This window comes from Malaya genurostris, chromosome 2, assembly GCF_030247185.1.
Source record: "Malaya genurostris strain Urasoe2022 chromosome 2, Malgen_1.1, whole genome shotgun sequence".
NCBI classification, from domain to species: domain Eukaryota; kingdom Metazoa; phylum Arthropoda; class Insecta; order Diptera; family Culicidae; genus Malaya; species Malaya genurostris.
Genome location: NC_080571.1, coordinates 318986993 through 318999511, shown reverse-complemented (window position 1 = coordinate 318999511; position 12519 = coordinate 318986993). Strand labels below are relative to the sequence as shown.

General features: G+C 38.0%; 1 protein-coding gene across 1 annotated transcript; it reads left to right on the top strand.

Annotated features, from left to right (window-relative positions):
- Positions 1–282: 282 nt before the first annotated feature.
- Positions 283–12055, top strand: LOC131431251 (lysosomal alpha-mannosidase-like). Its single transcript, XM_058596852.1, has 5 exons — positions 283–580; positions 8926–9636; positions 9702–9835; positions 9892–11575; positions 11637–12055. The coding sequence occupies exons 1-5, from the start codon at positions 431–433 to the stop codon at positions 12006–12008; spliced, it is 3051 nt and encodes a 1016-aa protein (XP_058452835.1). The 5' UTR covers positions 283–430; the 3' UTR covers positions 12009–12055.
- Positions 12056–12519: the final 464 nt, after the last annotated feature.

Genomic DNA, 12519 nt, shown 5'->3' with positions numbered 1-12519 from the left:
CATACACAACAGAAAAGATAGATACTAGAGTGAGCAGCACGAAGGCGATGAAACCGCTTGTTGATTGGCACATTTGAATGACCAATTGTTCTCCCCGGGCCAGAAGTCAATACACATATTGGTTGGTAGCATGAAGCGATAAAGTCACAATTGACGATATCTGTTCCGTTTTGAATGAAAGGAAGAAGAAAATGCCCTATCATCAGTTTGCTACTTTCTTCCTCCGCCCCTTTTGGACCGGCGGTCGAATGGTATATTAGTCAGTCATACTCGATCGGTCTCTGAACACAGTTTGTACAGGAACTGTCTGGTGTTGTGGTTGTTTATTTGCGCATTCGTAGCTACGGGTGGTCGATTCCATTTCAGTGCCATTTCAGTGAACTAAAACAAGCAGAGTTCTAGGCCGAACCAAGCTTGAACTTGTGCATAAATGATGAGCCGTTGTTGTTTGGTGATATTGACACTGGCACTTCTGGCCGGTGCAGTGCACAGTAGACCCGGTAGGCGCAGTGGAAGCGGATCTCTAGTGGAACGACATAATTATGAAAAGATTCGGAAGGATGCCAACTGCGGTTATCAGGTGCTTGATCTTAATCTATGTTTATAAACTTTTGTGGGCAGTGTAACATCTGGAGCAGTGAATTAAAAGATTGTTGCAATTTTTTAAAAACAATTCTCTCGCCATATAATGATTGATTCGAAGCACTCTGTCTGCCTACTGTTGTTATACTTACTTATTCTAAAAATCATTGAACAAAATTGCTATTTGTGTATGCTGTAAGACACTAGGTAACGTAAGACTGTTCTTGAATCAGTAATAGGGTTATTATACCAATAGTCATCTCATTAATAGAGTCTCCACATTATTCTGAGGATTACTCGACTTTCAATCAACGAATGGTGATGAAATCGAGTACAATGTCTTCACTTCGGCTGTAGGAAGCAATATCGCCGAGAAAATAGTTCAAAAATTGAGCGATACTTCTGTTACAGTAACGCGAAAACTCGAAACGAATGCACCTATTTTCATCTTTCCCTAGAGTCAATGGATCGAGCAGTGACAGTAGTTCTCTCTCTAACTTATGGATTGCGTATATGAGATGACTACTGGAGCTGAGATGAATTAGGGGTACCGACACCAAATTTCAAATTGAAATTCTAAATTTGCAAATTCGCATGTGATTCCCATGGTTTCAATATCTAAAAAAATGGTTTGAATGGACACCAAACTGAGTTTAATTTGTATTGACTAGGGACCGGAATACAAGTTCAAGAAACAAACATTTGTAGCGGGCAACGGCGAGTGTTCGAATATTTTAAATTTGTGAAAGGGTATGTTATGGTACTTTTGCAACTCACAATTGTTTTTGAATTGTTTCTTGCAATACAAACAAATTGGAAAAATAAGCAGACTCAATAAAAAAGCGTGAGTGATTGATTCATTTCAAATTCAAACTTTGAGGTAGCTTAACTTATCAAGACAGCAAAAACGATAGCCAGGCAGCAACTGTCACAGTAAAGACGGAAGCAAATGATTAAAAATATACTTTATTACTCAGTGCTTAAGTGGAAGAATAGGTATAAAGCGAGAAGAGAGTGTTTGTTGTCTAATGAACAGAGAAGATGTTTGGATATATGATACCGGTCTTGAGGCGGCTAGGATTTAGATCATGTTCGATGTACGCTTACCAGACCCAGTCGTGTGGTAGAGCCTAGCGTGTCTACCATAGCTTAGAGTGGCGAAATGGTAATGCGTATGCGCCCGGATTCCATAAGAACGCAGGTTCGAGTCCTGTATCTGAGCGTATCTTCTTTCCAAAAAATCATCTTTTCTGTGAGTTTTCCATTTATTTGGTTTCTCCAATATATATTTTTTCTCAGTTTTCAAAAACTAAACTTAGTTACGGCGACTTTACGTCAAACCAACTAAAATCAATAAATAGCTCAAGCAAGTTTGAATAAATAACTTAAGCAAGCAACCCCCCCCCCCCCCCCCCTGTTAAAACCCTTGCTACGCTCCCGCGGTGAATGGACGATAGGTTAAAACTGGGCTAAAATAAACAACGAACTAACTAACCCTTGCTACGCTCCCTCTCTAATAAAAATGCACATATGACCATTCTTACAGAGCAATATGTACCTGTACCCAGTTTGGTGGCAATTCGTTCAGTATTTTAGTAGTTATGCCGTTATAAACATAACACCCCCCTTCAAAGATACTTGCTACATCCACTCCGCATATAGTCACATTTAAGGTATTCAAAATGTATCTATGGTCTTCAAAAAGTATCGATTCTCGTCAAATCAGACAAATTTGTTTCTTAAACAAAACCCCCCCTCCACCCCCTGTTAAGGACACTTACTGCGGAGCGTAGCACATGATCATGAGGGAGCCTCCCCCACAAAATACCCTTATGACCATCTCTTAAGAGCAATAAGTATCTGTACCAAGTTTGATAGCAATCCGTTAAGTAGTTCCGGAGTTATGTCATTACAAACATTACACCCCCTTATTGAAAGGCACTTGCTACATCTACCCACCGTATAAACTTATCTAAGGTATGCAAATTGTTTCTATGGCCTTAAAAACGTATCAATTCTCGTCCAGTTATATGAATTTTCCCCCTCCTGCTAATGACCCTTGCTACGCTCCCTCCCCTATAAAAATACTCCTTAAACCATCTCTGAAATGCAAGAAGTAGATGTGTCAAGTTAGGTTGCAATCCGTTAAGTAGTTCCGAAGTTATGGCGTTACAAACATACAAACTTACATCCATTTTTATATATGTAGATAACGTGATTTTTTATTTTAGTATTTAATTTTAATTTATTTTGTTCATTTAATATTTTTAATGATATAATATCCCAAGACACCCAAAAACAGCAAAAGAGACAAAAACCAAATCTCAAATCAGTGGCTGGCAACAAAGCAGAACAGCGAGGATAGGCCTGTGACGCGGTGTGTGTTTGTTTTCTGTCGAGTGTGCTTCCATAGAGATAGGACTATAAGTGAACCAATGACCAAGTACAGTGAAGTATGCTTGGTTTCTTCTAATCAATTGAGTTATCTATTCATGTGTTTTCATATGCAGGGTAGTTAAATTAGTAAAACAGTTTCCTCGTTTAAGAGCTAACTTCGGGTTCGCATGTCATTTGGCTTTCAAACTAACTCAAAACTAACTCGTTGAAAGGCAAACTATGTATTAATGAGACTGTGTTCGTGACAAAAGAAAGGCATGATCAAACCATTAGGTGGATTTAAGAATAGGTATTCATATTCATAATAACATATTCTCCAAATTTCTAAGTAAATGGATTAATTTTTTCAGTCCATTTTAAATGACTATTACTTTCATCGATTTGTGTAAAACTTGTTTTATTTAGAAAGTAAATCAATATGATTCCTATCTATCTCACATTCGTGTAGTCATAATATTATACACAATTATTTTTATATACAATGAGGAAAAAAAGGAACTTTTAATATACAATGAGAAAAAAAACCTTTAAAATGGAACTCACAATCTATTTTGTCAGAGATGGCCTGACCGACTTTCGCAAACTTAGGTTCAAATGAAAGGTCATGTGGTGTCATACGGTATTCCAGAATTACACCCGGATCCGACTTCCGAGGTTTAAAAGTTTAAAAAATGTTACACCATCACTTAACGCGGAAAATAAAAAAAACGTTAAAAATATTCTAAAATGGGTTCAAAATTTTTCCAATCTATGGTCACTACCAGTAGATGACCTACCCAACCAAATCCTGGATCCCGGTTTTCGATTCCAGAAGCATCGGAAATAGTAGCCATATATTCAAAACCAGGTGGTGTTATTATGCCTTTCTCACTCCTACCTTCATAAATTTTACTTAGGAGTTCTAGAAAAAAAGCTGTTCATTGAATAGAGATAGGAAAATATGTTCGAACTTGTGATGGGCAAGAACCGCTCAGAGTTTGATAGTTCTATCAGAAAATCTAGCCATGTTGGACCGTTCCTTCTTTCCTCCGAATTTCGTATGTTCCTCCGAAAATAATATGAGAGCCATAAATTATATTTTGTGGTAATCAAATTCAATAATTGCACTTCAAACATCGCGAATGTATGCAACTATTACCACGCTATAGCTAATGTGTACACTCTCCTAAAAACTTCTTATTCTTCCATTTCCATTGTAAAATAATAGAGGACTATCGGTATTTAAATAAGAACTGTAGTTCACTAATTTTTCAAAAAGTAGTAGTTCTTTTGAACCGTTCGCGAACGGTTTGCCCAATATTTGGAGGTCATCTCTAATTTCGTAAAGTGGTAAGTTTCTCCAAAAAAGTTAGTATGTTCCTCGATATTTCTAAGGTTCAAGTTTCTCTAAAAAAGTTCCTATGCAAAATTTGAGCCTAATCAGTCAATGTTTGAAAATCTTGAAAAATCAGCATCAGCAGAATATATATATAACATAACATATAACATTATATTTCCGAAATCAAAAAAAAATTGTTGATGTCACTTGCATTAGAATTGCATGATCCGAAGAGACCTAGTGTGAACTCGCCAAAAAATTGACTTTGACCGACGGGAGGTACCACTGACCCATATCCGATTAGGCTCCAGTTTGCATAGGGACTTTTTTTTTAGAGAAACTCAAACGTTTGAGCACTACACGACGTTGGAGATGACCTATAAATATTGACATCCTAATTTTTAGTGATTGAGCCCACTTTACGATACGTTTTGTTCGCTAGCTAAACAGACACTAACTATCTACACGGACGCAAAAAAGCTATTGAAATCCATAAGAAACACTTATGATATTTCGCTACAAGTTTCCCATATGGAAATCATAAGTCAATCTTATGATCTTCAGTAAAATAATTTCATTGACCTACTTATGGATTTCACAAATCATACTTATGAAGTTCGTTAGGTAGACTTATGATTAATGTAGAAATGTAGATATGAATGTAATAAGTTATTTACATATTGCATAACCCCTACTTATGAAATTCATTGCTACTATCTTATGGTTTTCATAACGATTGATACTGATTTCCATGGTGAATATATGTGTAACTGAAAAACACTTAAAATTTTCATGATACAGAATTTATTCTTTACATTATTTATTTGTTTACAAAAACAGCACCTACCTAATACAAAAAATCTTCATTTGGTCTGAATAGATAATGATTTCCTGTTTCGTGGATAGCAAATGATGAATTTCTACATATACATATACATATGGATGTTATCTTTCTCCACAAACGCAATATTTTCTAATTGCCCTGTCATGCATAAACAAAGTGTTACTATCATGAAATAAAATAATTAATAGAGACTTACATTTCTTGTCTTTCAATCCGCAATCCAATTCCAAACAATTTCTGAAAGAACGGGATATTTTGAAGCTAACGAATTAAGTTCTTCATCTCCACAGGCGATCAACTCTATCAATTGTAATTTCGAATTATGAAAAAGTGTTTTGCACGCTTCACATGGTACGCTTTGCACAAAGTTTTTAAATGAAACAACGGTGTCTTTTCCATTTTTATGGTTTGACTATTCTTATAAGGAATGACATTTTCACAAGGTAGACTGTTATAAAAACCATAAATTGTGTTTTAAGTAATGAATATGTCATTGATATGAATTTCATAAGTCATGCTTATAAAGTTCATATACGTGCTTACTAAATGCATAAGTCTTCAATGAAATCAGAATTGTGCTGGTTCATAAGTCACAACAGTATTGTACTGTATTTTTGTCCCAAATACTGGGCACTGTTTTTTACCCTAGAATGTACTGTATTTTTCCATTAAAATTATCTGTAAGTTTACATAAAAGAATTAATACAGAATTTAAATATTTAACGCATCGATTTTCGATTTGCCACAATACAAAATGTCAGAAAGAAAAGTGACGTGACCACGTAGCGAATATAAGTACATGTAAACAATAAATAGATTTGTCTCTTTCTCCCTTGTTTTTCATTATTCAATCTTATTAAGAGTTTGGAAAACATTCAAACATGATAATTCTTGCTTCTCAAAAAAAAAAAATTGGAGTCTCCATAATGTATTGAAATTTTAAAACTTATTTACAACAATGTGAAAAGTGCTATACTTTACTAATTTCGAATATTGATTATTACAGGGATATTAGGAAAAATATGTGTGTCATTGTGTCACAACGTTCGAAAGAGAAACTCAATTTCCTCGCTTGGTTAGCTTTCATTTGCTCTAACTTCTCCGTTTCCTTTATAAAAATGTATTATTTTTGGCAAAATTAAATGATCTGTAGTAATAATTGTTTGTGCCACCCGATATTTTATAGAACTTGCAGCCCCTGAAAAAACCAATATGATACTCAGAGTTCATGGCTTACTGGCGTTTATAACTAAAACTTTTTAAAAAAAATCAGCAGTGCTATGACGATATTATGACACACATGCGAAATACACATGTTTTGATTCAATGACTACTAGATCAAGTTGTATGATGAAAGTGAGTTAGTGTTTCTTGGCTGTTAGAAGTCCTACTCTCATTTGTATGACTCAAATATCAAGTCGACGAATTGATTGCATCTCAATTAAAAATGCAATGAATGAATTGTGTACTATTCTGTCGGTTCATAAGCGAGGGATATGTGTGCAAATTGTTGTCGACTGATCACCTGTGCACCTACATATGTAGTTCTTGAAAAACTTATAATCAGATTCATGATAGACAATACGAATACACTGAGGTCTTTTTCTACGCGGTTTTTTACGCGGATTTTCAAAGTTATGTGATTTATCTGGTGTCATCACGAAATTTTTTAAAGTCGACTCTCTAACATTTAGAAAATTTTCGTCTGTTTCTAAAAAAAATTTTTTTTAATTACACTAGATCTCGACGTTTCATGCATTTCTAAGACATTTGCCATCGAAAAAATATTTTCGATTCAAGAAATATCAGACCTTTTTATGATTCTTTTTCTGAGATTACACCAGATCTGAACGCTTCGTGCAAAATTTTCGATTTCGGAAATATCAAAAATATTCCCAAACTTGATTTGAAAAAAAAATTTCTAGATAACTTCCGATATTAACGTTTCATGCATTTTTAAGATATTTAATACAACAATTCAAAAAATATATTTCTAAATTCCTTAAATCAGCCCCTGAAAACACAAAAACACCAGTGGCGTATCAAGGAAATTTTGCTCCCGGCACAAAATAACTAATAAATAACTAATTTTGCGTTGAGTTGTATACGAAGAAAAGTAATGGTACCCCCATTTAAAACAACAAAATAGTTTTCATTTAAAACCTAAATAAGAGTTGTATTAAACCGAGAAATCATAGATTCAAGCCAGAATCTGCTTACTTACTTACTGCTATTTAGATGTGTTGTTGTCACTAAAAAAATTTAAAAAAATTCTTCAATTACCCAGAATTTATTGATTTTTTCAATGTTTTCTACTTCTCAGTTTTAGTTATAAGTGAATAATATTTTACCATTTTTCATGAATTTTCCGAAGAATTATAGATAGTTTTTATCTACGCTATATTATTTTTTTTTGTAACTCTAGATGGCAGTTTCGGTTTTTGGATAATTTCTTCCAGTCGTTATATAATTTGAAACTTCGAGACGGGTTAGACAAGCAAGCTATTGAGATTAATGTCATATCAATTCCTAACATAGATTTAGAAATCCTTGATGAACTCAAACTATTTGTTGTGAATTTTTCAAATTTGAATGAATATATGAAGGAATTTTAACTTTGCATTTCCAGTATCATCGTATTCTGTCTTGTTCCCCACACAACCTTGTAATTTTTTGCTGTCATGTGTTTGGCCATATATTCGTACCGTTACAATTCTGAAAGTGGAGCATTGTAAGTTTGCAAAATTCACACAACAATTAACTAAACTGTGTTTTTTGCTGGTATCTTTTTGGCAACACTGTTTTCGACAGATCACGCGTGAATCGTGTCTTGTGTCATTGTCAAACTTGTTCAGTTAGGTCTATAATTTAATCATGAATCGTCGTTTGATCTATAACTAAATCATCATTAGACGCTGGCAAAGTTAGAGGAAGATCCACCTATTTATAAATAAATTATGTTCTGCGACGAAACTCATTGCTGGTTGAATGGATACGTCAACAAGAAAAATTGCCGCATCTGGAATGAAGACCAGCCAGAAGCTTTGCAAGAGCTACCAATGCATCCCAAAAAACCACTGTTTGGTATGGATTATGGGCCAATTCATGGAATACCGATCGATATGTTGAAGAAAGTGCGCCAACATGCGCCGTCTAAATGCGGAGCCGCGGCCAACATTTGCTTGAAATAATCTTCAAATATGAAATTATCGATTATAAAAAAGAATTCATATATTTTTATCATTTTTTGTGTTTTTTTTTTTTCAAAAAATCAAATCCTATACCTGTTGAAAAATTACCCTTTAGTACGAACGGCTATCGATATTCGACTCTGACATTACCCGCCCACCTATTTCATCCAGATGTTAACTGATGCTAGCTTTAAATTATTTAGGCAAAAAATGTTTCCTTTCCGACAAGGTCGTTGTGTTTTGAACACTCTAAGACTCGTCTCTAAGTTTCGTCTTACCATTCCGTTCTTCTCTAACTCATCGAACTTATCAGTGTCTAGCTCTTGTCTCTCGAAATAGAATGTTATCAGATGATCAACAGAAAACTGAGTGACCAATAACGAGCTTCGAACAAATGTCAGTCAAATAACCGATTGTCATTTTATTTCAATGGAACCAAAAATAGTGCAAGACGTTTCGATCAATCGATAAGCATGCAATGGTTTTGTTTGTCAACAATGAAATTATTACAGCATCATTGTCCCATTGTCCATTGCTGGGGATCGAAGCTTGATTGTTTTTTTTTTAAATGATTAACACTTTATCTCACTCAGTCATGCTCGGGTCCGAAGCGCGACATGCTGAACGTCCATCTGGTGCCGCACTCCCACGATGACGTCGGTTGGCTCAAGACGGTAGATCAGTACTACTACGGTAGTAGAACCAATCACCAACGAGCCGGAGTTCAGTACATCCTGGACTCGGTTGTTGAGGCTCTGCTGCACAATCCCGAGCGTAGATTCATCTACGTCGAATCGGCATTCTTCTTCAAATGGTGGAACGAGCAAACAACGGAACTCCAGGACGCGGTCAGAGAGCTGATCGAACAGGGACGGTTGCAGTTTGTAGGAGGTGCATGGAGCATGAATGACGAGGCAGCTTCACACTATCAGAGTTTGATCGATCAGTTCACGTGGGGACTGCGGTTGCTGAATGACACCTTCGGGGATTGCGGTCGACCTCGGACGGGCTGGCAGATTGATCCGTTTGGGCATTCCAAGGAACAGGCTTCGTTGTTTGCCCAGATGGGCTACGATGCGACATTCTTTGCCCGGCTCGACTGGCGGGATAAATCCAAGCGCCTGGCTAATCAAGAAGCGGAAATGATTTGGAAAGCAAGCCAGAATCTGGATGACAGCGAACTGTTCACTTCCGTACTCTACAACCACTACAGTGCTCCGCCCGGTTTTTGCTTCGATGTGCTGTGTTCCGATGATCCCTTCGTTGATGGACCGTTCAGTGCGGAAAACAATGTCAAGGAAAGGGTTAGTTCGAGAGCACATTCTTTCGGGAAAATCGAGTCTTGAAAGGTATTTTTTTCCTATTCTAGGTTGATGCTTTTCTGTACTTTGTTGGAAACATGTCTACGAAGTACCGTTCCAACAATTTACTTGTAACCATGGGCGATGATTTCAACTATATGGACGCTAACATGAACTTTAAAAATATGGACAAACTGATCAAGTACCGCCTGAGATCTGAAACGTAAATCAATGTTCCTAAATGTGATTTTATTACAGATACACCAACGCACGCCAGTCCCAGGAATCCAAGGTCAATGTGTTCTACTCAACGCCAGCCTGCTACCTGAAGGCAGTTCACGAAGCGGAGCTTCGCTGGCCGGCAAAAACCGACGACTTTTTCCCGTACGCGTCCGACCCGCATGCCTATTGGACCGGATATTTCACGTCTCGACCGACTTCGAAACGCTACGAACGAATGGGAAATCATTTCCTGCAGGTATGCAAACAACTGACGGCACTCGCTCTTCCATCCGCGGACGAATCCTATCAGGAGAATTTAACCCATTTGAGAGAAGTTATTGGAGTAATGCAGCACCATGATGCCATCACCGGTACAGAAAAACAGCACGTGGCCGACGATTACGCCAGGATGATCCACACTGCGATCGATGCATGCGGTAAAAACACAGATGCCGCGTTGACACGGTTAACCAGTCGAACCAGTGCAACGGAGTTGAGGTTCGAATCATGCAACCAACTCAATGTTAGCCTGTGTGAAATAACTGAAACCAAAAAGACGTTTGTAGTCACCCTGTACAATCCGCTGGCACATGCCACGCATCAATACGTACGTCTTCCGGTCAATGGGAACAGTTACGTGGTCCGAGATGCCACTGGAACTCAGTTACCTACTCAAATAGTTTCGGTTGCGGAATCGGTTACCTCACTGGACTCTCGAACCAGTCCCGCCATCGATGAGTTAATCTTCTTTGCTGAAGAAATACCCCCGTTGGGATTCAAATCCTTCTACATCTCGGAAGGATCCGGAAACAAAAAGAAACACACACCACAACCGAAACAACAATTCGTCAGCATCGGCAATGAATATCTTACCTTGTATTTTAACGGCAATGGTTTTCTGAGTACGATCAACATCAACGGACAGGATCATCGGTTGGAGCAGAACTTCCTGTACTACGAAGGAGCGTACGGTAACAACGAGGTGTTCGAGAATCGATCGTCCGGAGCCTACATTTTCCGTCCGAATGGGACCGAGTCCCCGATCGCCAATTACGCACAGATTCGCGTTTTCAAGGGAGATCACGTTCAGGAAGTGCACCAGATCTTCAACGAGTGGGTCAGTCAGGTCATTCGAGTTTACGAACACGATCGACATGTGGAATTCGAATGGTTGGTGGGACCAATTCCGATCGAGGACGGAACGGGGAAAGAAATCATCATCCGTTACTATTCGGATATCAAATCCGATGGAATCTTCTGGACCGACTCGAACGGTCGTGAAATGATCAAGAGGATCCGCAATCATCGGGAAACTTGGGATCTGGAGTTGGCTGAACCGGTAGCAGGAAATTACTATCCGGTAACGGCCAAAATTGCTTTAGAAGATGATCGTCTGAGGATGGCGGTTTTGAATGATAGAGCACAGGGTGGCACCAGTATGCAGGATGGAGTTTTGGAATTGATGGTTCACCGGAGATTGCTGAGGGATGATGCATTCGGAGTTGGTGAGGCGTTGAATGAAACGGCTTACGGAAAGGGGCTGGTCGCACGTGGAAAGCATTATCTGTTGGTGGGACCGAAATCTATAGCACAGCAGACGACAACTTTGCCAGCCAAGGAACGCTTCCTACAAAATCAAATTCTTACTCCTGCCTGGTTGTTTGTGAGTGATGCCACTGGACTTTCCTTCAATGCATGGCAGAGCTCCTTCAATAGTGCAGTAAGTTTCCAGATTCGTAGATTCGCCGATCTGTTTTGATTTAATTCGAACTTTATTTCAGTTCACCGCACTTACAACGTCACTCCCGGAAAATGTTAATCTACTTACGTTCGAACCATGGAAAGGAAGCAACAACTTCCTGGTGCGCTTCGAGCATTTGCTCGAAAAGAACGAAGATCCGCTTTACTCGCTTCCAGTAACAATCGACCTGCAAAGTGTTTTTTCAAATAGCGAAATTGTGAGCGCTCGCGAAACAACTCTCGCTGGAAATCAATGGAAGGAAGACAGCAGTCGTTTGAAATTTTTCTTCGATATAGAACCTGCCCGGCAAAAGCAGAAAGTGTCCAAACCGAAACGGACAGCGGGGCTTCAGTTTGTCCTGCAACCGATGGAGATCAAAACTTTCGTGGTGGAAATGCGCAGAACTCGTTGAAATGCGGCTATTGTTCTAATTGAGATTGAAATATATGATTAATCTTTTACAAATGATTTTTTTTTGCTTCTGAAATCCAATACTATTTGTAAAATGTTTTGGTTTTGGTAGATTTCTGAACACTACTAGCTGAGTAATTTGAAGCTAAAACAAAATAATTTCCATTTACGCTGCCATATGTCGGTTTCGAAGATGTGTGTAGGAAGGTTCAAAAGTTCTGAATCGCTTCGTAGTTCGTACAATCGGTTTTGGATGGTTTCCCTTACTGTTTTGACACGCTCTATTCTCATCTCTCATGCGGAAATGCTTTCGACGAAAGATGTTTGAAAATCAGATTCGATTTGCTTTTGTTTCTGTTAGAAACGGGCCAATTTACTAAATGCAAGATCTATTTCAAAATAGTAACTGGTAATGGGAAGACACCATTCGTTCGTTTCAAATTTTTCCGTCGCTATAACAAGTAGACCATACTATCGACACTATTTTCCGGGATATTGCTTTTTCGAGAGCC